Source organism: Bos grunniens, chromosome 10 (assembly GCF_055505025.1).
Source record: "Bos grunniens cultivar Pamir isolate PY7600 chromosome 10, Bosgru_T2T1.0, whole genome shotgun sequence".
NCBI lineage: Eukaryota > Metazoa > Chordata > Mammalia > Artiodactyla > Bovidae > Bos > Bos grunniens.
In genome coordinates this window covers 34821460-34848107 of record NC_141174.1, presented here as the reverse complement: position 1 = coordinate 34848107, position 26648 = coordinate 34821460, and the positions used below count along the sequence as shown (strand labels likewise).

Below are 26648 nucleotides of genomic sequence, written 5' to 3'. Positions count from 1 at the left end.
AGATGGGCGAGTGGCAAAGGCAGGACTTACAGGAGAGCGTGGAGCCGCCACCCACGTCACCTCCGACTTTGGTGCTTGGCGGGAGCCTCAGAGTTGTCATGTTTATCCACACAAATTTGCAACAATTCCTCTTTTGGTTCTGTTCAAAAGAACTTCTGCCAAGAGGGAGCTGGAGAATAAACAGGGCATGAGACAGAAGTCAGAATGTACAGACACCTGTAATCTAGATTAGAAAATACAGGTGAAATGGAAATGCTCTTGCACACCTGCATTCTTTTTAAACACTGGTATTGGCTTTCAGGCAGGGGTCCCCACCACCACCACCCCCCCCCAAAAAAAACGGGGGACTGCACAGCAGGAGGTGAGCAGGTGAAGCTTCATATGTATTTACAGCTGCTCCCCATTGCTCACATTACAGCCTGAGCTCCACCTCCTGTCAGATTTGAGATGGCATTAGATTCTTCCCTCATGGCTTAGACGGTAGAGCGTCTGCCTACAATGCGGGAGACCCGGGTTCAATCCCTGGGTCAGGAAGATCTCCTGGAGAAGGAAATGGCACCCCACTCCAGTATTCTCGCCTGGAAAATCCCATGGACAGAGGAACCTGGTAGGCTACAGTCCATGGGGTCACAGAGAGTCAGACACAACTGAGCGACTTCACTTTCTTAGATTCTCATAAGAGAGTGAGCCCTACTGCGAGCTGCTCGTGCCAGGGGTCTGGGTTGTGTTCTTCTTATGACAGTCACCCCCAAACCATCCCCCCAACCTACCCCCTGGTCTGTGGAGAAATTGTTTTCTACAAAATCTATCCCTGGTGCCAAAAAGGTTGGGGGTCACTGGCTTACGGTATTAATTTAGGGAAGTCTGCTTAAGGACAAGTACTATTTCCCAGGTGACTTTTTAAGATAGTTGATAGTTTGTGGACTAAAACTCTGCTTTTATATCTTTGGGCTTTTTAATGGGCAACCTTATAGAGGCATACTTTGTTTAATTTTTAAGGCTAGCTTTCACTAACTTGACAGTATAGGGTTCAAATAGCAATTGGAATGGAGGTAGAGAATTCGGAACTTTTAAGAATGCAAGCAACTAAATTTGATCTTACAAATAAAGATCCTGCAGACATTAAGATTTGAGAGTGAGAGATGAGGTTTAATTAGTACGCTCTTTTCTAACCAACTCATTTAAAAATATTTCTCCAGTGTTTCTCCAGGGTCCGTTAGGATGACGTTTGTTGAATTGAGCTGGCGCTAATAGAGCCTCTGCAGAATTCTCATTTGCTTATTTATACTTGGTCTCTTCTGCAAAGATTTGAAGAGTCTGACTTTATAGAATAAGGAACCTAAATTACTTGGTATATCACTCTTAAATTAAGTTTCTGGAAGTGATTTGAATTTCATTACAGCCGAAGTCTCTGTTTTGTATCCCTTTTGTGGGGTGGTTAGTGGACAAGTCTTTATGAGCATTCCTGTCTTTTCCCTTAATTCTATCAGACTTTTATTCTGAATGCCTTTAAAAATCTACAAATAAACGAACTCTTTCATCTCTGTTTATAGGTACAATGGTGCTTTACCTAATGGAGACAGAGGCCGGAGGAAAAGCAGATTTGCTCTCTATAAGCGGCCAAAGGCTAACGGAGTCAAACCCAGCACAGTCCATGTGATATCCACTCCACAGGCGTCCAAGGTAGGGGACTCCTTGGAATGGGGAGGGCCGACAGTGAATCGTGGGTGTCCTTGTCAGCTGCTCTTTCCTTTCAGCCTCATTTCTCTGTGGGCCAGTGTCTCAGCCATTTAAGCTGGATAATCTTGGTTGTGAAAGGCTGTCGTGTACACAGCCCATTGTGTGTTTCACAGCATCCCTGACCTCTACCCGCTAGAGGCCAGTAGCATATCAACCCGCATGTCCCCAACCGCTTTTGGGACAACCAAAACTGTCTCCCAAACTTGCCACGTGTCCTCTGGGGGCCAGGAGGGTGGACACACCTTTCCCTCTGTCCCCTACCCCCTCCCATATGAACCACTGCTTTAGGAGGTAGTGGCGTCAGCATATATCAATTGAGGATAGTTGTGGTTGAGAGAGAAACGATGTTCCTTTTCCTGAAGAGTGTTCTGTATTAAATTTTGGTATAAACCTCAATAAGATTTGCTGTTTTCCTCTGTTACTTGAGTAGTGGGTGTTTTCACACAATTTGCATGTACATGGAATTGAATTTGTGTAATTATTAGATTGGAAGTAAATAGAGCTAAGTGCAATAAGAAGTCTATGATACATACTTCTTCTTGTAAGTGAAGAAGTATGCATTCTATGCATTCCTTCATCTGCCTTCAACAAATGCCAGCATTATCCCATGGGCCCTACTTGAGTTTCTCTGAGGCAGCTACAGGTTGCCCCGTCAGATGAGTGTGGGGAGGTAAACGAGGTAACTGGACACATACTCATGAGTAACACCATCCAGCTGACTGTGGGGTACTGCTGCCATGTACCTGTGTCAAACCTGCACTTGACTCATAGAGCAATTTATTCTTGATGTATGCGATTGCACACTGTAATTAACAGAGCACACTAATAATTTGTATAAATTATATATATCAGATCTTGGGTATGGTTTTTACATTCTCCCATGGGGAACGTCTTCCTTCCCGACGTGGAATTGTACATTTAAATTTGGTACGGTGACCTTTGTGATACCACCAACAAGCGAGTTAAGAACCGAGTGAAAGGCCCATGGCTGATTCTACCATGCTCCCAGATTAATGTATATAGTTGATTGGAATGAGGTTTTATGAATATTCATGTTTTTTGAAGGCCTTTAATTTCTGTTCTGCATATTAGCTTTTAATGTGTGATTAAGAGAGAATACTTTGACACCTGTAAAAAATCAAAATACTACTTTTTAAGACATTTCACAAATATTCACTTACATTACAGGCTGAGGTATTTTATTCATATGTATATTTATACCAATAAAATGATTTTACAAGTGGAAAAAAAACATTTTTTTGAATATTTTGTATGAATATTTTTTCATTTTTTTATGAATATTTCATTTGTTTTCTGATCTGTAAGTGTAGAGGAAGCCTGAATTTCCATTCTGGTTTATATAGTCTACCTATTAGATTTTATAACAATTTTTATTTTAATTAAACATGTTACTTAATGTGTATAGTTTACTTTTTAGAAAATAATTATATCTATATGAAGTTATTTTATATGGGGCACTGGCTGTATATATTTATCATAATGGGTTTGAACCATCTGGAATAAATAAGAGACTTTCTTTCCTTCTTTTTTTTTGCTGAAAACCAGCGGTTCAAAGAGAAATGAACAGCTTCATGGAAGCATATGTGGTGTTTATACTCAGAAACAGGTCACCTCTGTTAACCTTTTTATTTAAAAGTTCTTGTTGTTTCTGAAGCAGTGCCATGGAAGAAGTTTGCGAGATTGTGCCAATTAAGAATCTTTTGTATTAGGGAGGGAATGGTTAGACCAGAATCTATCAAATACCAAGGAAACAGGAAAGAATAATACATAGTGGCCATATTTTTGGCTAGAGAAAGGGAAATAAGGTGCAAGTTTTAGGCAGGGAAGGACACTCGCTGGGGTAAACAGAGGAAATCAGCCTTACTGATTCTGAGAAAAGGAGGAAGTGAAATGGCAACAGAATCTTGGAAAGTCAAAGAATTATGAGAAATATTTTATAGTCCAAAAATATTTGGAGGGGAAGGATACCAAGCCAAATGTTTTTAAGCGTGTGATGAGTGCCAAAAATACTCTGCTGTTATAGACATGGTCTTTATAATTTTGTCTGTGGGTCGATATTTATCTTTTCTCCTTTTGGTTCTGTACCTTTTTATGTCTCCGTTTTTCAATCACAGATTTTATATTGATACAATGGCTTCAGATATTTAAAAAAATTATAGAAATCTTTGGTTTCTTAGGCTTCATGTTATGGTAGGATATGAAATATACCTTCCAATAGCTACTCTTAGAATATCATGGGTCTTCCTCACTCTTTACCCACCTCCATCTGCTCTAGTTTTAGCTTTTTCTATTTTACCTTTGTATCTGGATTTTATCTGATGATATTTAGATTATAAATCTTTTGGAAGCTGTCTAAATCTGTTTAAAAGTATCATTGAGAATACTAATAGTAGGGGAAATTGTGTTTTGGTGTTACCACCTGGAAAAAAATGCATTCTCAGGGCCTCAGTTTCTCATTTATAAAATGAGTTTGTGATGGGCAGGAGCCATGTGGATTCAGGGCAGGTATTTTGGTTACAAGCAGCAGAAATGATTCTGGCTATATCATGCCAAAAAAAGAAAATGTGAAGACATTATTAAAGGTTAGGATGCAGCTAGCTCTCTGAATTGGGGGAGATTTTGAGTAACCAGGTTTTGTGAGAGAAGTGAACCAGAGTGTTCACAGGAGTTAACGTAGATATTCTTTCCAGGGTGTTATAAAGTGGCTCCACTTTTTTAATTTTCAGGAAAGAGAATCCGATAGGTGTGCACAGGGTCCGTCAAGCATGACCAAGGGAGATGAGTGGACCTGACATTTTTATCGTGAGCTGATCACTTGCCCATACTGCCTTTCCCTTACTCATCTTGGGACCTGCATGTCCAGGGCCTCATGCACAGTACTTCATCCTACCTGAACTGGTACCTTAGTCACAAATCCCTGTTTTTCTGTTCCCTTTTGAACTCCCACCCCCAGTCGACATTGCCCGGCTGCTCCTGTTGCCACCTGCTCTGTTGGCCCTAGACAAAGTCTCATGTGTTAAACCTTTTCCTCAAATGCTGCTCCTCTACCTCACCTTAACTGAGTCCTAGTTTTTCCCCAGGATGCTCTTTTTCCATCTGTTTAGTTCATGACACTAGAAATGATTTCATTTTGCTTCCATTTCAGTCTCTTCTTTTGTAACCCTATGTTTTTCATCTAAGTTCCTTCCTCGCCTCCTCCTTCGGACCTCTCTGATCTATAGCCCACTCTTCTGCATATTTCCATGACCCAGGCCCAAGCTCAGTCTCCCTGACTCTTCAGGCCCCATTCAGCCATATAGGAGCATCCATGGTGTAACCTTTTTTTTTTAAAACACATCCATGGTATAAATTGAAAAATTGTAACTTTTCAGTTTCACAGACTGTCACTTCTGTTCCACTTTCCCTACTAATATGATGGACTTGAGAGCCCACTGTCACTTAACCTCTACTGTTACCATAACTTCGAGTTCATTCTCGTGTATGCATATACTTTGCTTATCTGATTTCATCAGGGTTTACAGTCTTTTAGCCTGTCCTTACTTGCCATGATTGTTAGTGTGTTTCAAGTCTTCCTTCCCACTCACTCTGTTTCCCATCAGAAGGCCTGGGTATGTGGTCATCTTGGCAAAAGCTGTTTGACCTGAACCAGCACATGCTTTGCTGTGGAATTTCTAATGCTGCAATATGGGTAATGAAAGGATCATCTTTGAGTGGAATTGTACAAGTGAGATCTATTAGGGTGGGGGTGGTTACTGTTCTTAGAACGTGAGGGCTTGGCCTCTTGACTAGGTTGTTTCTTCCCTCTGCCACAATCATTCCTTCTGCCCCACAGTCTGGGGAGAGACCAGGGAGACCTCTTTGCTGATGGTGGTGGCAGCTGGAAAATGGGCCCTCTTAATCTTCTATGCATCCCAGCATCCAAGCTAAGTCAGGTGAGGGTGGCAAGTGTGTGCCACTGTTGTGTAATTGCTATTTGTGTAATCACTATTTTTATAATCTTCATTTGTGTACATATTTGCTCTTGAAATAGTAATACTCAAAGATATTTCTCCTGTTATGTAACGTGTTTTAAAAAAACGAAACAAACCTGAAGCCCTGTTTTACTTTTAGCAGGTCTATTACATAGATATTGGGCATTTAGCAATTTATTTCCATTTGTGTTCAACGGATATTTATCTAGCCCTTTTCTGTGGCCAGGCATCATTCTAGGTATTGGATGTACTATAGGGACCAAAACATGCCTGCATGGAGCTCTTTGTCTTGTGAGTAGGCAAACAGTAAGTTATCATGTGGATACATTTTTAACTGCACATTTTGAAGAGCATGGTGCAGAAGAAGAATAAGGGGCTGTGAGAAGAGGAGATGCAGAATTTCGTCTGGGTGGTTGGGGAAGGATCTCTAAGGAAGTGTCCTGTGAGCTTCGAGCTGAAGAATAAAGAGGAGTTAGTCAGGCGAGCAGAGAGGTCTGGAACTCTTAGGGTTCTGGTTGGAAGAAAAAAATTTTTTTTTCCACAAGGAGAAACATTGAAGGGTGTTCAACAAAGAGCATGGCATAATATGACTTAGAATTTAGGTCGATTTATGCTTGTTCATTTACTTTTCAGTGATGGGGGTGGGCAACGATTTTACTCTTACTTAACCTGTAAATAGTAGATGGTTGTGGTGGGGTTGGTGATGATGCCTGATGGGTAAATATTTTGCTGGCAATGTGGTTTAAATTTAGCAGCATTACTGTGGAAAACTCTTCATCATGGTTTCCCCTCTTAGACTGTATTTTATTGAAATCTCCTTTTTTGGAAATTTTTGCTTTTAAAAAGAAATTGAATAGCACTGTGTTCCAGTTGGCATTATTTCAGAATGGAAAGTATCAGTGGTCCTAAGAGTGACAGTTTAGAGAAAAATTAGGGCTATTTAGTGTGACTGTCACAACCAGGACTGCTTTTAAGCTATTTACATTGGGATGGCTCTACTGGTTGATAAGATATTTAAACTCTTCATTATCAGTCAGTGAATGATGTAATAGTAAATGTGAGAAGTGGCAAAAGCTAATAATACACATTTCAGTGTGAACTCATTAGTTCAGCTGATTTTCTGGGCTTTAGTGGGGTCTGGTTTTGCAGCACTCATGATCTGTCCAGCCTGGGTCTTAGTGGCGTATCTCCACTGCACATTGCTTGTGAAGCTGGAGCCTTCTGTGCTTTCAAAGAATCATCTGTTTATCATTATCTTCAGATTTTTCAATTGCTACAGCTTTTTCAACAGTCGAGTTTTAAATAGTTTTCATTTTGGTTCCTTTCGTTGTTACTGCACTGTGATTCTTGACTTAGTAGTATCTGTGGTTTTGATATTTATAAATGCAAGAACTAATTTTATTATATTATTATAAATGAAGAGGCAGCAACATTTTATTGTCTTAGACATCATAAACATGAATATTCTGAATCTGTCAGAGGCGATAAAAAAGAAATAGTAGTAGTGAGCTGAAATCCAGAATATCTCTTGATACTCCACAGGAATACAAACCTAAAACAAATAATTTGTATGTCCAGGGTGAAACACAGTTTGATTATTTTAACAAAAAACATAAACACGAACAGCCTGTCTTTTTTAAAATTTATTTTTTATTGATGTATAGTTGAATTACACTGTTGTGTTAATCACTGCTGTACAGCAAACAACCGACCTATCTTTATTCCTCAAGGGACTAGCAAAAGAACAAACTTAAGCCCAAAATTAGTAGAAGGAAGGAAATAATAATAATAAAGGTAAGAGCAGAAATAAATGAATGAGCCCAAGGAGATTATAGAAAAGATTAGTGAAACTAAGAGCTGGGTTTTTTTCACTATAAACAAAAGAGACAGGTCTTTAGCTGGATTCAGCAAGAATAAAAGAGGACTCAAAATTCGAAATGAAAGAAATGTTACAACTATACTATAGAAGTCAAAAGATCATGGGAGACTGATATGAACAACTATATACCAACAAATTGGTTAACATAGAAGAAATAAATTCCTAAAAACGTAAACTCTACCAAGACTGAATCATGGAGAAATAGAATATCTGAACAGATTGATTACTAGCAAGGAGATTATATCAATAATCAAAAACCTCACTACAGACAAAAGTCCAGGCCCAGACTTTGGTGAATTCTACTGAATGTTTAATGAAGAATTAATACCAATATAATCCTTTTCAAACTCTTCCAAAAAGTTGAAGATGAAGGAACAGTTTTAAACTAATTTTTATAAGGCCAACGTTACCCTAATACCAAAACCAGACAAGGACACTACAAGAAAAGAAAAAATACATGCCAGTATTCCTGATGAACATAGAAGCAAAAATCCTCAGTAAAATTTTAACAAACTAAATTTAATAGTACATTAAAAGTGTACATCGTACACTTTGATCAAGAGGGATTTATTCCAGGGAAGCAAGAGTGATTCAACAACTGCAGATCAATCAGTGTGATATGCACATAACAATATGAAGGATAAAAACTGTGTGTTCATGTCACTAAGTGCAAAAAAGCATTTGACAAAAAAATCCATTTATGATTAAAAAAAGACCTCAGCACACTGAGCACAGAGGGAATGTACCTCAACATAATGAAGACCATATACGATAGCCCACAGCTAACATCATAATCAGCAGTGAAAAACCAAAAGCTTTTTCTTTAAGATCAGGAATAAGACAAGGATGCCCATTATGGCCACTTGTATTCAACGTAGTACTGAAGCCCTAGCCAAAGCAATTAGGCAAGGAAAGAACGAAAAAGTATCCAAATTGTAAGGGAAGAAGTAGGATTGTCTGTTTGCTGATAACTTGAAATTGCATATTGAAAACCCTAGAGATTCCACCAAAAAACTTTTAGAACTAATAAATTCATTAATGCTGTAGAGTACAGAATTCAGTAATGAATTATAAGAGTAATGAAAATAATCCCACTTACAGTTGTATCAAAAAGAATAAAATCGCTCAGAATAAATTTAATCAAGGAGGTGAAAGATCTGTACACTAAAAACAAAAGTCATTGATGAAAGAAATTGAAAAAGACACAAATAAATGGAGGGCTATCCTCTGTTCATGGATTAGAAGAATTAATACTATTAAAATGTCCATAGTACTCAAAGCAATCTACAGATTCAATGTAATCTCTATCAAAATTCCAGTACCATTTTTCACACAATGGAACCACACAAGACTCTAAATAGCCCAAGCAACCATAAGGATGAAGAACAAAGCTGGAGATACCATACTCCTGCCTTCATTCTGTATTTCAAAGTAATTGCATCATAATCAGAGCAATATGGTATTGGCACAAAAACAGATATATAGAGCAATGTAACAGAATAGAGAACCCAGAAATAAACCCACACATATATGGTCAATTTATGATGAAGCCAAGAATACTCAATGGGGAAAAGATAAATGCTGTTGGAAAAATCGGACATCCACATGCAAAAGAATGAAACTGGACCACTTACACAAAAATCAACTCAAAGTGGATTAGGATTTGAATATAAGGCTTGAAACCATACAATTCTTAGAAGAAAACATAGCTTTTTGACATTGGTCTTGGTGGTGATTTCTTGGATTTGTCACCAAAAGTAAAGGCAACAAAAGCAAAAATAAGCAAGTGTGTCTATACTAAACTAAAAGACTTTGGCACAGCAAAGGAAACTATCCACAAAACGAAGAGGCAACCTACTGAATGGGAGAAAACATTTGTAAATCTGTGTCTGATAGGGGTTAATATCCAAAATATATAAATAACTCATATAACTCAATAGCAAAGCAAAGAAACCATAATGATATGATTTAAAAATGGGCAAAAGATCTTAAAACACATTTTTTCCAAAGAAGGCATCCAGATGACCAACAGATACATGAAAAAGTGCTCAACGTTACTAATCATCAGTGAAATGCAAATTAGAACCAGAGTGATATCACCTCATGCCTATTAGAATAGGTGTAATCATAAAGACAAGAAATAAGCATTGGAGGGAACCCTTGTATACTGTTGGTGGGATTGCAAGTTGGTGTAGCCACTGTGAAAAACAGTTTGGAGATTTTTTCAAATAACTGAAACGACAATGACCACATGATCCAGCAATGTAACTCCTACACGTGGAAAGGAAATGAAAAAGAAAATCTTGAAGAGGTATCTGCTTGAATGAATATCCCATGTTCATTGCTATATTATTTGCATTAGCCAAGATATGGGAACAACCTGTGTTCATCAACAGTTGAGTGCATAAAGGTGTGACATATATTATATACAATGGAATATCGTTTAGCCATGAAAAAGAAGGACATCTTGCCATTTGCAACAGCATGGATGGACCTTAGGGGCATTGTATAAGTGAATTAAGTCAGGGAAAGACAGATAACTGTGTATCACATATACATGGAATCTGAAGAGGTGAATTTATTAGAAACAGATTAGAATGATGGTTACCAAGGGGTGGGGGAAATGTGGAGATGTTAGTCAGAATATAACCCCCCAGTTACAATTTGAATAAGTTCTGGGGATATACTGTTTTAAATATTTGAGAACTGCTAAGAGGGACTGCAGGGAGATCCAACCAGTCCATTCTGAAGGAGATCAGCCCTGGGATTTCTTTGGAAGGAATGATGCTAAAGCTGAAACTCCAGTACTTTGGCCACCTCATGCGAAGAGTTGACTCATTGGAAAAGACTCTGATGCTGGGAGGGATTGGGGGCAGGAGGAGAAGGGGACAACAGAGGATGAGATGGCTGGATGGCATCACTGACCCAATGGACGTGAGTCTGAGTGAACTCCGGGAGATGGTGATGGACAGGGAGGCCTGGCGTGCTGCGATTCATGGGATCGCAAAGAGTTGGACACGACTGAGCGACTGATCTGATCTGAAGAGTAAATCTCGAATGTTTTCACCATACGAAAGAAATAGTAATTTTGTGAGATGATGGAAGTGTCATGAAATATTTCATGAAAATATCAAATCAATCTTGACAACATATCTGACAATGCACCTTGACAACAAGGTATATGTTGTGTACTTTGACAACATATCTCATTATAGCTGGAAAAAATAAATAGAAGTCAGTTTTCAAAAAAATGAGAAAATAACTTCCCAAAATATTTTATCAAAGGGTATTTCTAAAGCAAAGGAAGAAGTATTTATGAAACACTGACACAACATACTATATAAAGTAACTTTCTGACTTGAAGTATTTATCAACACTTCAAAAAATAGTTCTTATATGAGTGTATCATGGCAGAGTTATAGTCTTGATTGTTGTAAAACACATCTATTGAGATAAGGGAACAACTTTTTGGAAAACTTAAGAATTAGGCAGTAAAATTTTGGTTATAGACAAAGCTCCCATCATTTCACATAGAAGTGGTTTAATAATTTACTTAAAATGCAATATTCAGGATTTGAAGATAGATGCTGGTTTTTGTTGACCTCACAGAGCTAAAAGGAATAGCATCTGAAATATATTAAACTTTATTGTCATACCCAAGAAAAATGGTCTTAATGAGAAATATTTACATGAAAACTTCATGAATTTTGTTCAGGTGGTGCAAGTATAGTGCTAGGGAGAAAAAAGTCTGAAATCATAGGAAAACTTCTAGATATTTTTATTTGATGTTGTTTACTTATTTCTGGATCATGGCATAAAAAGATAGAAGTCAAATAAACTTATGATTTATTTGATCTTGTGTTATTTAACTTCTGGTATTTGGTATACGTAAGAACTTGGAATTGAAATAAGTACAGTTGACCTTTGAACAACACAGGCTTGAACTGTGTGCGTCCACTTATACATGGATTTTCTTTTTTCAATAGTAAATGCTGCAGTACTGCATGATCTGCAGTTGATTGAATCCCTAGATGCGGAGGAACCATGTATATGAAGGGCTGACTAAGTTATACTAAGATTTTTGTACTGCATGGAGGGTGTTTGCCCAAAGCCTCCATGATATAAACTTCAAGGGTCAGTTGTAGTTGCCTTTGGATGGACTCTGTTTGGAAATCATATAAAGACGACGGCTTACTTTAGTAGATAGCATTTGGATAATTAGTTTTATTTGTTTTTAAAGATTTAACTTTATTATATGCTATTCTAACTAATCTTATTTCTTAATTTTAGAAGAAAGAAAATTGCTAACTATTAAAATGGATAGATTTCTTTGACAAATAATAGGTAATAGAACATATAAAACAAAATACAAGAAACTGATAGAAAAGCAGAGAATGTTAGAGAAACATTTCAAATGAAGTATTCCAAGAGAAAAATTATTAAATTATCCAACAAGTTACATGAAAATATACTTATTTGATGACAAATCTGAGGAATTGTTCAAAGAAGTTATATATATTTAATATATTGGTTCTTTTTAGTATATTGGTTCTTAGAATTTAGCTAGTTGATTTTTATCAAAGCGCCATAGATTGAAGGTAAACAGTATTTTATAAAAATAAGCTAGATAATTGAATATGACAGTTCAGTAAGTGATTTTCATAGTGGTGATAGAAATAGTGAATAATATTAAGGTTAGAAAAAAAGTTGAATTTAATTGACATTAGTTCACCATAAGATAGTATAGTATTTACCAAGAACAGTACTATGTTATGGAGAAAACCTGTATTATCAAGACTTAATTCACCTGTTGTCTTTCAGTAACTAGGGGGTATTACTGAAAGAGCTTGGTTTGTTGTACTGAATCATGTCTCAGACATTGCTTACTTGTGACAGACGCACATCAAATAAAGGCTCACACCAGGATTTTTAACAATTAACAGATGACTTGGAAATTATTAACATGATTTGATGAATGCTTGGTGTTCTAACTTGCAGTTTTAAACTGTGTGTAGTTCATACTTAGAGAATAAAATGGAAGGCTAAATTTTTTTTGATTTATATGCTTATTAATTTTCATTATAATTCTGATTGTTAAATATTGTCACTCCTGACATGAATAATTTCAATATATCTGAGATTAGGTGGTTATCTCATTTTTTGTTTTATGTAGCGTGAGTTTTAACATCAATAATTGGTTATTATTAACTAGTACATTTCAGTGAATTTTAACTCAGTACATTTATTGATGCTTTTCTGAAGTTTTTGATAGTTACTACAAATAGTGTTACATGTAGCAATTTGCAAGTTCTCTTCCCCTCCTACTGTTTTTGGTTTAGCTTTGACTTCTGTTCACAAAGTAAGCAACAGTAGGCTTGCTTGTTTAAGTACATTTTCTTTCAAATCACCAAAGTGAAGTGTTGAGAATTTTTACTGCTGTGTTCAAGTGAGGCAGCTTGACTTGTATTGGTACTTGTATTTGACTGGGATAGCATAATGAGCAGCATTTCCCCATTCAGATTTGTGTGAGAGCCTTTATGGTAGGTTTTAAGATTTGTATAGTACTTTTAAGATTAAAGTTTGAAATGTGATTCACTGCTTACTGAGAATAATTCCACAAAGTTGAGGACTATTCCATTTTTCTTAGTCTCTGCAATTAATACAGTTTGGCACTAACATTTTTGTCTCCTCTAGTCCTTCTTCCAGCATACATGGTTTCATCGTTTCAGGCACTAACGTCTAATTGTGAGGGGTTTTGTGTGTGTGTGTGTATATGTAGAATAATTGCTGCCTTCCTTTCTGTTCATTGATATTTAATCTGAACTTATGCTTTGCTGTGTGGTATGAGCAAAATTATTCATTGATTCCTAGCAAAAGAGACATTTTTGTCTTTTGTATTTAACATGTGGTTGGCAGACTAGTGCCCACCTGCCCCCTCCCCCCGCCCCCCCCAATCAAGATGCTCATGCCTGGTCCGTGGAACCTTGTGAGTATCTCGCATGGCAGAGAGGACTTTGCCAATGAAGGTCATGGAGCTTAAAATAGGGATTTTACCTTGGATTGTTGGGGTGGCCCAATGTAATTGCAGAAGTCCTTACAAGTGGAAGAGGGATGTGGAAGACTCAGATGTGAGGGAAGGAGCAGCAGGAGGGTTTGAAGCGTGAGCAGGACTCAACTTGCTGCTCCTGGATTTGAAGACAGAGGAAGGGGGCTATGGGCCTAGTAATGTGGGCAGCCTCTGGGAGCTGAGAACGACTGTGGCAGACAGCAGCAAGGTAACAGGGACCTCAGCCCTGCCAGCACAGGGAACTCAGTTCTGCCAGCAGCCTCAGTGTCTCTGGAAACAGATTCCTCCTAGAGCCTCATAAAGGCCCACAGCCTTCCTGACCCCTGGATTTCTGCCATGTGAGACTTGGGCAGAGAAACCAGTCAAGCCTACCAACATCAGACCTGTGCGATAGTAGAGGTGTCGTGTTTGTAGCTGCTAAGCTTGGTGGCAACTTTTTACAGCAGCAAGAGAAAACTTACATATAGTATTTCATGGGACATGAGGTACAAAGTACCTTGAATTCTGAGCAGTTCTTAAGTTTGAAAAGGATAGGGAAGCCATCAAAGAATTGGCAGGCAGGGAAGGTGGTTTTTGGTTCTTTTCTCTCGGATCCAGAGTATTGGAGCTGGAGAGCTTGACTCTAGCATGTAGTAAATCATCAGTGTAATTATCTGCATTACTGATATATAATAATTATATGATTTACTTGATTCATGTATTAATTGGAAAAATCATATTTAATTTGTGTTGTCCTGAAAGCACCATTTTATTAAAAAGTTGCTTTTAACATGTCAGTGTGGGTTAATATTTGTATTTATATTTATAATTAAGCCTTTGCCCAAACCTATTTGAATTATGACTGATTCAGTCACTTGAACCCATCCTGTCTTTTCATGGAGGAAGAGAATCTATTGCTATAACTTTCTTTAATAAAAACATGGAACATGAAAGTTGGAAGGAACTGTATTCAGACTGACTTTTCATTTTACACATGAGAGACCTTACGTGCAAAGAAGCCGTCTTTGCACTTCTCAAGTCACTGAGTAAGCAGTCTCAGGTCACTGAGCCATGCCCAGGACCTAGGAGTATCAGTCTTTTGGTGTAAGTGGAGAATCCCAGGGACGGGGGAGCCTGGTGGGCTGCCGTCTCTGGGATCGCACAGTCGGACACGACTGAAGCGACTTAGCAGCAGCAGCAGCAGCAGGTGGAAAGTGCCATGAAGGACAGGAACCAAGTTGGTTCTGCTCTTAGATTCTTACCTCCCAGAAGTGTGACTTGGAAAATCCATTTGTTTCCAAACTGGGAGTCCTGTGATGATGAAAGAGATGAATGTGGTATTTGTTAATAAAAATGGAAGTTACTTTGTGAACTTAAGGATCATTAGCATTGTTGGGATAAGTTGTCCAGTTGGAAATCAGGTGCTTGGCAGAGAGAGCCTTTGCTACCAAAGGAACAATGATGGAGACTTGGATTGAAGCAGCTGCGTTGTTTATGATGGTAGTCACAACAACAAGTGGTAACAGGTATAGTTCAGTTCAGTTGCTCAGCACGTCCAACTCTTTGTGACCCCATGGTCTGCAGCACATCAGGCTTCCCTGTCCTTCACCACCTCCCGGAGCTTGCTCAGACTCATGTCCATCAAGTCAGTGATGCCATCCAACCATCTCATCCTCTGTCATCCCCTTCTCCTGCCTTCAATCTTTCCGAGCATCAGGGTCCTTTCTAATGAATCAGTTCTTTGCATCAGGTGACCAAAGTATTGGAACTTCAGCATTAATCCTTCCAATGAATATTCAGGACTGATTTCCTTTAGAAGTGACTGGTTTGATTCCCTTGCAGAGTCTTTAAGAGTCTTCTCCAACACCACAGTTCAAACACATCAATTCATCAGTGCTCTGCTTTCTTTACGGTCCAACTCTCACATCCATACATGAATACTGGAAAAACCATAGCTTTGACTATGCGGACCTTTGTCAGTAAAGTGATATCTCTGCTTCTTAACATGCTGTCTAGGTTGGCCATAGTTTTTCTTCCAAGGTGCAAGCGTCTTTTAATTTTATGGCTGCAGTCACCATCTGCAGTGATACTGGAGCCTAAGAAAATGAAGTCTGTCACTGTTTCCACTGTTTCCCCATCTGTTTGCCATGAAGTGATGGGACCGGATGCCATGATCTTCGTTTTTTGAATGTTGAGTTTTAAGCCAGCTTTTTCACTCTCCTCTTTCACTTTCATCAAGAGGCTCTTTAGTTCTTCTTCGCTTTCTGCCAAAAGGGTGGTGTCATCTGCATATCTGAGGTTATTGATATTTCTCCTGGCAATCTTGATTCCAGCTTGTGCTTCATCCAGCCTGGCATTTCTTATGATGTACTCTGTATATAAGTTAAATAAGCAGGGTGACCATATACAGCCTTGACGTACTCCCTTCCCAGTTTTGAACCAGTCGTTGTTCCATGTCTGGTGCATGGTACCTCAAAGTGGATTTTGTGCGGCTGAACAGAAGTCACACCTCTGAGGGGTCATTCGTTGGCTGACTTGAACTTGCTGGGGCCTGTTCTGTTGCACCTCTGCCTTTCTCATTGTAGTACATGGTTGACCTTATCTTTTGTGAGAAAGTGCCTCAGCCTGTTCGAAGTCCTGTGCTGCAGACAGTTTCACAGGGATACCTACTTACAAGCTCTTTGTTAATCACACTCTTGTCACGGGTGAGTGTGAAAGAGTGGCTTCGGGAACCTCTGACTTTGTGCTACCAGAGGAGAGTTAACGGGAGCTTGGAGGAGCCTGGGCACAGGAGCTTCCAGGGGCATGATAGCTCCTGCTCATCTCTTATTCTGCCGCCAGGTGAGCCCTGCAGATCAGCCCTCTCACCTTTGTGTTTCAGCATGAGGTTCAAGTTAAATTCCCGAGGTGGCCATGTTTTCCCTCCCCTCCACCCCTTCCACTTTCTCATTTTTTAGGATGTCTTCCAGCCCTGTGCACTAACCTGAGCTCTCCCATCCTTTAAAACCCAGCCTAGATGTCACATCCCCCCAGGAACTCTGACACTCCACATTCCCCGCCTTAGAGAAGTCCTTCTGTGGACTCCTGAAGTTCAGAATACATGTGTAAATCTCTCTCAGTGCCCTGATGCTGTGTTAGAGTTACTGGTTTGCTGTCTAATCATGTGGGGCAGCAAGCTCCTTGAAGGCAGGAGCAGTCTTTTCTGTCTGTGTTCCCACTGCCCAGCACAGTTTGTGGGGTTAGTAACCAGATGACCTGCCTTGGGCATGTGCTGGGACAGCTGGTTGTTCTCATGGGTCAGTGACTGATGCCTTGGGATTCTGTAGACCCATAGGCACATGCACAGGTCAGTTGATATTTCAGGCATATTTGGTAAATTAAAATTGAAATAATCTTTTTCCTATTATTTCCCAGTTTCCTTCTTTTTTTTTTTTTTTTATAGTTATTTTAAAATTTTTGGCTGTGCTGGGTCTTTGTTGCTGCACAAGCTTTTCTGTAATTTCAGTGAGCAGGGACTTGTCTCTAAGTTGCGGTACATGGGTTTCTTTTGGCGGTGACTTCTTTTATTGCAGAGCACAGGCTCTAAGGCCCTCTGGCTTCAGTAGTTGTAGCACATAGGCTTTGCAGTAGCAGCTCTTGAGCTCTGGAGCACAGGCTCAATAGTTGTGGTCCGTGGGTTTAGTTGCTCCATGACATGTGGAATCTTCCTGAATCAGGGTTCGAACCCATGTCTCCTGCTCTGGCAGGCAGATTCTGTACCACTGAGCCACCAGGAAGGCCCCAAGTTTTCTTTATTATTTACTTATATTAATAAAAATATAATAGTTTATAATAAAGGTAAGCAGCTTTGTACAAAATCTTGTGTCCATCTCTCATCTCTTTTCCTTTTGATCTCAGAGAATCACATATTTGTTATTGAGAGTTTTAAGAAGTTATATTTATTTTGTAAAATATGAAGACGAGAATTGAATGATGAGTGTGGGGATTGGAGTTTTGACTTCCTGAATTCTTAGTTTCCTCTGTTTACTTGCTGTAGACTCTGGGGTAGAATACTTTTCAGGGGCTCGCATTCCACTTTCATACAACAGAGATTTGTCTCAGGCAGTACTGGCCTGTTTAACCTGAAGTAACAAGCACCTCCGAAATCTCAGGGGTTTTATAGCAACACAGCATGTTGATTACTCACACTTTGTCATGGATTAGCATGGAGACTGTATTCATCGCGGACATTCAGGATCCAGTTGGAAGGTGCACCTTGACTTAACAAATTTAAAAATCATGGAGGGAGGTAAGAGAGACAACACAGCTCTTAGAGGTTCTGCCTGGAAGTGATGTACTTGAATTTCACTGGCTAAAGCAAATGTCCTGGCTGCTGCCGCTACCGCTAAGTCACTTCAGTCATGTCTGACTCTGTGCGACCCCATAGACAGCAGCCCACCAGGCTCCCCCGTCCCTGGGATTCTGCAGGCAAGAACACTGGAGTGGGTTGCCATTTCCTTCTCCAATGCATGAAAGTGAAAAGTGAAAGTGAAGTCGCTCAGTCGTGTCCGACTCTTAGTGACCCCATGGACTGCAGCCTACCAGGCTCCTCCGTCCATGGGATTTTCCAGGCAAGAGTACTGGGGTAGGGTGCCATTGCCTTCTCCAATGTCCTGACTAACTTAGTTCAAAAGTTAGGGACACATATCCTTTTGTGGGAAAACATCAGATATTTGCAAATATTAGTGCAGTCTGCCTCCAGGTAGTGACTTATGAAGGAAAACACTTGGAACGTATCATGTGCCTAGTACGTGATAGTGATTGATTAATGGAAGCTAATATTATTAGTGTTTGGTTTCTCTGCAAAGTATTATATGTTATAAGAAGTTATAAATGGGCTCAGGATACAAAGAAACCTAGTATCCATAATGAATTATTGGCAGCTTGATTGTATTGGGTTAAAAAGTTGTATTTAAAATTCACTGATAGATTTAAAATTAAAACTGCAGCCTCATGGTTCTGATAGATTTAAAATTAAAACTGCGGCCTCATGGTTCTGATAGATTTAAAATTAAAACTGCAGCCTCATGGTTCTGATAGATTTAAAATTAAAACTGCAGCCTCATGGTTTGAAGATATGTTTCCTCTAGACGTTAGAATGTAAATTTATCATTTTCTTTAGAATCACAGCAATTAAGGTTTAATAATGAATAGTTTCTGAATTATTGAACCCAACTTGGAGATTCAGAGTATTGCCTCATTGGAAAAGGTACTTACCAATTATAACATTTTAGAAAGATATTCTTAGGTGAAAATGCTTCTGGCCTAAGTCATTTGGTTCTTCAGGTATTCCACAGAAGCTAACATTAGCTTCATTCCTTGCCTTTTGAACAAAGAAGTAGTTCTGTATTTTTTCAGTGCAGAATAAAACCTTTGTTTCACATGAAGAGTTAAGTCATAACAGTTTGTCTTTCCGTAGTGCCTAGTTGAAATAAACATGACTGTTAGTGATTTCTACCACCCCCAACCTGCATTTTAGGAAGTCATGTTTATTATTTTATTCTGCAACTTAGTCTCATAGATCCAAGAATATAATTTTTAAAATCTCTAAATCCCATTGATAGACATTTTATGAGCAAGATAGAATGAATGTTATGAAATTTAGTCCTTATATATGGCTGTGTCCCTTTGCTGGCCATCTTAAACTATCACAACATTGTCAATCAGCTACACTCCAGTACAAAATAAAAAGTTAAAAATAAATTAGGGTCCAAACAAGGTTAAAAAAAATGCTTAAAAATGAGAAATTGGGTCAAGAGATCTCACCTAGCATTTTAAAAATTTTAAGATATTCTTTAAAGTATACACATCATAGATGTAGAGTTTAGTGGATTTTCATAAAGTGAACATACCATTTAAGAAGTATCCGGGGCAAGAAACAACACTGCCAGTACCCTAGAAGACTCCCAGTCTCTTCCTTCTAGTCATTGCCCCCTAAGCCTAAGAAGGAACCAGGTAACCATCGTTGTGACCTACCGCCATAGACTAGTTGTCCTGTTTTTGTACTTTATATACATTGGGTCTGGTAAACACATTTTTAGGGCCTCTCTGGTGGCATTAGACAGTAGAGAATCTGCCTGCAATGCAGGAGACCTGGGTTTTATCCCTGGGTCAGGAAGATCCCCTGGAGAAGGGAATGGCTACCCGTTACAGTATTCTTGCCTGAAAAATCCCATGGACAGGGGAGCCTGGTGGGCTACAATCCATGGGGTCACAAAGAGTCAGACACAATTGAGCAGCTAACAGTTTCACTTCATTTTTCAAGCACATTAAAAAAAAAAATTATTGGAGGTTAGTTGCTTTACAGTATTGTACTGGTTTCTACCATACATCAACATGAATCAGCTACACACATGCATATGTCACCTCCCTCTTGAATCTGCCTCCCATCTCCCACCCCATTCCACCCCTCTAGGTTGTCACAAAGCACTAGATTGAGCTCCCTGTGCCACACAGCTATCTATTTTATCTATTTTCCCACTGGCTATCTATTTTACATACGGTAATTTATGTTTCCATGCTACTTCTCTCTCGATTTGTCCCAACCTCTCCTTCCCCCACTTTGTCTACAAGTCTGTTCTCTGTGAACAAGTCCATTTTTATTTCTGATCAAAATAAACAGAAGTCAGTCATAGCCAACGGCATTCACATGTATAGCCTGCAGCAGTTTAAAACCTTGCTACTTGTTGAACAAGTGAAAATGTTTCCTCGCTTAGAAAACTGGTGATTTTGCTAAAATAGCTATGATTCTACAGAATTGAATATCTGGGGGAAGAACTCTTAAGTTTATACAGAACCTTGAATTTTGTGGTGTCTTGTTTTCCTCTCCTGAAGAACGACCTGTGTGACAGCTCAGGGCCGGCATACCAAGTTTTTCTCACTTTTCACATTTGTGAAATAGGGATCCACACTGACGTAGGAGGCAGAAAGAACACAGACTTCCATGCAAAATGAACCTAACTGAGTCTTGGCCCTTGTCTTTGCAAGCCACGCAGCCAGGGCAAGCCACAGAGCTCCTCCAGGTGTAATAGCTGCTTTTAAAGTTGCTATTAAGTTTTGTAAAATATGAAGAAGAGCCTTGAATGACAAGTGTGTGCTTTGGAGTTTTGACTTCCTGAATTAGTTTTCTCCACTTACAGAATGGCAGTGCACCCACCTCCTGGCTAGGGTAGGCTCTTGGGAATTAGTAGCTGTTCTTTTAGTAACTTAGCACGGAAGTTGGGAACACGTGATGGAATCATATGGTCCTTTGAAAGCCACTCTGTGTGCCTCCAGTATAGGGCTTCCCAGGTGGATCAGTGATGAAGAATCTGCCTGCCAATGCAGGAGATGCGGGTTTGGTCCCTGGGGTAGGAAGATTCCCTGGAGGAGTAAATGACAACCTACTCCATTATTCTTATCTGGGAAATCCCATGGACAGAGGAGCCTAGTGGGCTATAGTCCGTGGGGTTATGAAAGAGTCAGACATGACACAACTTAGCAGCTAAACAACAACAACACAACAACCCCTCCAGTGTGGTGGTTTTTGTTCAGCCTGAGCTGGGCCAATTTTCTTAACATAATCTGTGACTTGAAAAGACTTCAGAGTGACTCCCTCCTCAAATGCCATAGCCGCTCCTTCTCATTGTGTAGTTGGAGTTCGAGTTTATGAATGTAAACACATCCTTCAAACTTAATTATTCACACACACCAAAAATAGCATCTTTAAAACTTTATTTTTTAATTAATTTTTAATTGAAGGATAATCGCTTTATAGAATTTTGTTGTTTTCTGTCAAACCTCAACATGAATCAACCATAGGTGTACATTAATCCTCTCCCTTTTGCATCTCCCTCCCCCCACCCATCTAGGTTAATACAGAGCCCCTGTTTGAGTTTCCTGAGCCATACAGCAAATTCCCAGTTGGCTCTCTATTTTACATATGGTAATGTAAGATAAAACTTTATGTTGAAGTTGAAAGTTTGACCATCCCCAGATGCTCCCTCCCTGTGAAACCTTGACAGTGCAAACCCTGCCTTGCATTAGACCTGCCCCAGCAAGTCTCTGCTCCCCGCAGACTGTAAGCTCCAGGGATCAGGCCCTACCTTTACAGACGGCCCCCGAGGAGAATGCGCAGTTGCTGATGAAATGCACAGGAGGCATCCATGGTTTTTAGAATCCATTGCTTCTCAGTTAATGTATGTGGTTTCATGAAAGTGCCAAGAAGTTTGGAAACTTTTGCCCAGAGACAGATGAAAGCTTTTCTCAGACAACACATGTTTTTAGCTTTACAGATAGTTGAACTGGTTGAAGCGTTTTCTTATTTCTTTACCTGACACCCAAATGGAATCCTCAAGGGGGAAAATGAAGTATGGCTGATTGGTAGCGATGAGTCATGTGGGAGGATCTTCCAGCAACAAAGGCCAAACTCCAGTAGAAGTGTTGACTGGGGTGGGCGTACAGTGAGGAAAGCAGCAGATGTCCTGAAACGCTACTGTCCAGATAGGTGGATGCAGTCCCTGGTGGAGGACCCTTACCTGCAGGGTGTCACTGGTACCCAGGAGGAGCCCCTTTCTGCTTTGTCCCCCTTCTGGGCCTGAGAGATTAGACAGAGACAACATGAGTTTCTCTAGTGGAGTCACTGCCACACTATAATCTTTAAAATTTGGCGACTGAAACTGTAATTTTGAGAACTTTTTTTTCACTTGAGCTGTGATACAAAATCAGTTTGTCCAAGAAGTCTGGACTCTGATTGCTACCTTTGTTTTGTTCTTCAGAATGGAACACTTTGAGTTTTTTTAATAGGAAGCTTTTGGGGGGTTTTGTTTTTTAATTGAATAAAGCTTTTAGCACCAATTTACTAACTTTTCTTCCGCTTAGTGTTTTAAATCACTAATGTGTTTCTAGTGTTGTGTGTTTCTTGTTTCTTATTCCCTGCACTGAGTCATATTGAACACGGTAGAAGAGGGAAGGATGATTAAGAAGTTTAGGAGTATTTAGACCAGAGTTTCTGAGCCTTGGCACTATTGACGGTTTGTCTGGATCAGTTTGAGGCAGTGCTGTACATTGTTGGATGTTTAGAAGCATCCCTGGGGTCTAGCTACTCAGTGCCAGGAGTTGCCCCCCATTGTGATAACTCATACTATCTCCAGACACTGCTGAATGTCCCCTCTGGGGGCAGAATGACCCTAGTTGAGGACCACTGATTAGACTCTGGTCAGTATGGAATGTGATTCAAAGTGTACACTTTGGAGTCACATTCCCCATGTTTAAGCCCCAACTGTTCTTTGGCCAAGTGATAACCATGCTGAACCTCAGTTTACTCATCTCTCAAGTGACAGAAAATACTAATACTTCTCAGCCCCTAGGTTGAAATATGTGAGTCAATACATATAAAGTTGTTAGCTTTTAGAGTGGCATCTGGGACATTATAAATGCTAGATAAATGTTAACCATGATTATTATTTCTGCTTATAAGAATATTGGGTATCATAGTACTTCTTTCCTTCCTTCCATTGCTGCTTATTTTTGCACCATGTCACAGAATAGAGACCTAAAGGGAAAGCATAATTGAGAAAGTTTTTCCGCACATTAATCTTCATTTTTAAAAGCTACATCACCTAGTGTTTTGGCAGGCGGTGTGGCAAAGTGAATTGATATCAGACTCTTCTTCAGTGATTTGTGGGCTGTGTAGCAGAAACCATTGCTCGAAATCAGGCTTTGTGGAGATAGACAGGGGATGTTTTACAAATTGACTTTGCCTCTGGGGTTAGTCTGGCTTTGGCCTGGATTGAGAAGGGATTCCGAATGGGAGTATGGGCTGGAAGGAACACTATTTTCCTCTATTACCCCGGTCAGTCGAAGCTCCCTCTTTCTTAAATTTCATCCATTATCTAATCTGACAAACACAAATACATTTTGCCAGAGCTTTGATTGTGGCTGTGGTTGCTGATTTCATAGACTAAAACAAGCAGTATTGGGGAAGGGGTGGGGTGTGTCAAGAGCTTGAATAGGGGACATGAAGAAGGGGCAGCAGAGATTTTTGTGAAGGGAATAAAGTTCTCTAAAATCTGAGAATGGAAACGGAAGAGGAGGAGTTAAGACAAGTGTGTAGTCATGTATATGAAAAGAGCCTTGAAATCATTTGTCAGAACAGTGTCTCCTCTGATGATTCATGTAATTGAATTGCACACATTTTATAGGTTAAAAAAATCCATATGAGTTAACTCCAAATATGTTCATGACAAATATGTTTAATGTTTAATTGGGTTTCTGACTCTTCAAACATACTATTGATAAAGAATAGAAATTTTCAGTTTGGAAAAATATTTAAGTAAACATGAGATTTTAAAAGGTAAGTCCGCTTCCTTTTTTGACAAAATAAAGGAATATAAAATTTGTCCCTGGTTATGATACCATTTTTCTGTAGTATTGCACTGGGAAGATTCTGGTTCCTCCTGGTCGCTTTTCCCAGGATGAAAACTGAAACCTAGAGTTACAGGACCTTTCTGGGATTGCTTCACGAGTTGAACTAAAGGCTTTATATTCGATTAGGTGTTTTGTTGTTAGATTTGGTTTTTGAGAAGTTGATAAAAGTCTTTTTACCACTTTGTTCTTTTTTATTAAAGTCGTCATTGTTGCTGAACTCCATAGATTCTTATGTAGTGAAAAGGACTACGGAAAACACAGCTGGGTGTAAGACATCTCTTATTGCAGGATGTGGAGCACACACCATAAGCTCCCAGCGTCTCTTCCCACAGTTCGGCAAGGGGCACCTCTGTTCCTGTCCTTGCATCTGCTCCAAAACCCACTTCTCTCCTTCTGACTCATCTGAACGTCCTGGTTTTGGTTCTAGTCCCATCACCACCTACCGCATAGTTTAAGTGTTTACATGGTCTCATGCTTAACCTTTCCTTTCCCTTAATAACCCCAGTACCACCCCCTACCAGTGAACCTCCAGATCCTGAAGAACTGATGTCTACACTGACCCTGAACTCCCCTCTCCCCATCTTCACTGGCCACCCCTGCTTTGCCATTTGCAGTGTTTCTTGAACGGAAAGATGGATGCAGTCCTGATAGTTTTCCTTTCTCCCCAGGCTGTAGTTGCTTTAGCATGTTAGGTGCCACTGAGGTGCTAAAATGCTTTTCAGGTCATGTGAAGCTCTCTCTCCACTTCATACCTCTGGGTCTGCTGAGGGACATCTCTTCACCCAGTTGAAACATTGAATCCTTCTCTGTCACACACAAGGTAAGTTCTCCCATGCAGAGAATGGCACTGGAGGTCTTTCAGAGAATGGCTCCCATGCCCTTTTGATCTCCTTTACTCTCTTCCATAATTCAGTTAGAGATCGTAAGGGGTTAGTACTTTTAAGATCTTGTTCTTTCAGTTCAGTTCAGTTCAGTTGTCGCTCAGTCGTGTCCAAGTCTTTGCAACCCCATGAATCGCAGCACGCCAGGCCTCCCTGTCCATCACCATCTCCTGGAGTTCACTCAAACTCACGTCCATCGAGTCAGTGATGCCATCCAGCCGTCTCATCCTCTGTCGTCCCCTTCTCCTCCTGCCCCCAATCCCTCCCAGCATCAGAGTCTTTTCCAGTGAGTCAACTCTTCACATGAGGTGGCCAAAGTACTGGAGTTTCAGCTTTAGCATCATTCCTTCCAAAGAAATCCCAGGACTGATCTCCTTTACCTATGTGAAAATAAGAACTGAATGTGGACCTGTTTGTTAGAGTTAAGGGCCAGCCATGTGTAATTCAGGTGTTCCTGTGCTCCCCGTGTATGGTGATGGCTTTCATGAACCCTGGAGCGTTCATGTCCCACTAATGAGAATTAAATATAAAGCTCTAAACTGGGTGCTGATTAATGTTTTTTCTTGACACATGTTTCTACAGCTTTGCATAAAAGCATTTTCAGGCTTTTATGCACTTGGAAGAATACATGCAAGTCAGAGGTAAACAGTCTAGAAATGAATGTAAGTCCTGTTTGGCAGTCCTTATAATCAGCCCTGTAAAAACCACCGCCCCCCAACCTCCCCATAAAAAGTGCTTTATTTCTAAATATCTCTTGTGGCTCAGCATTCACACTGTTTACTTATAATATTGTGTCTTTATATCTGCTTCTTACCATTTCACCATTGCCTGGTTTTCTTGGTAGGGTGCAGAGAGACAGACCCTGCCCATTCCCAGGACACAGAGCTGGGCTACACCCTCCCACACACAGCCCCTCCTGAGATGCCCTTGCTCTTTGTTTAGATGGCGCTCCAGTGGCATCGTCCATTCTCACCTCGCAGCTGGTTTGAGGCTGAAGCCATTTTCAACAGCATCTGTTCACTAAGGCAGTTCTGAAGCTGGTTGGGCATTTTAATGGCCATAAAACAGAATTACTGTGTGAGAGACCTTTCAGCAATTTAGCTAAAGGCTTTAGAGGCAGTGGAGATGTTTTCACTTATGAAAATTGGCACTAATGAAACATGTTGGGGATACCTTTCCTCTAAATGCCACCACGTTCTGTGTGAAAGTTATGCAGACCACCCATCAGAAGCAACTTCCCCGCCTTTGCTGTTGTAGGTTTTATTATTAAACAATTTTTTAGATTTTGGAGTGGTGCCGTGGAGATCTTTTGGTTATTTAAATGTTTGTTTCTTTTTTTGGCCACACAGCATATGGGATCTGAGTTCCTTGACCAGGGGTCAGACCCATGTGGAAACAATGGAAGTGTTTGTCAGTGGATGAGTCAGTAAAGAAGAGGGGGTGGGGTGGGGGGTGGAGTGTGTGTGTGAATATTATTCAGCCAGAAGGAAGAAGGATATCCTGCCATTTGCAACAACATGGATGGACCTCGAAAGCATTATTCTGATTGAAATAAGTCAGATACAGAAAGACAAATACTGCATATCACTTAAATGTGGAATCTATAAGAAAAAGCTGAACTCATAGAAAAGAATATAGGCGTATCTTGTTTTATTGCACCTTGC

At 39.8% G+C, this 26648-nt stretch overlaps 1 protein-coding gene across 6 annotated transcripts in view; it reads left to right on the top strand.

Annotated features, from left to right (window-relative positions):
- PELI2 (pellino E3 ubiquitin protein ligase family member 2) overlaps positions 1 to 26648 on the top strand; it is a 199797-nt gene that overhangs the window by 53080 nt on the left and 120069 nt on the right. For all 6 annotated transcript variants that reach the window (XM_086320541.1, XM_086320545.1, XM_086320544.1 and 3 more), the window contains exon 2: positions 1554 to 1683. In XM_086320541.1, the coding sequence (XP_086176667.1) occupies positions 1554 to 1683 (130 nt within the window). The remainder of the gene's footprint in view (positions 1 to 1553; positions 1684 to 26648) is intronic.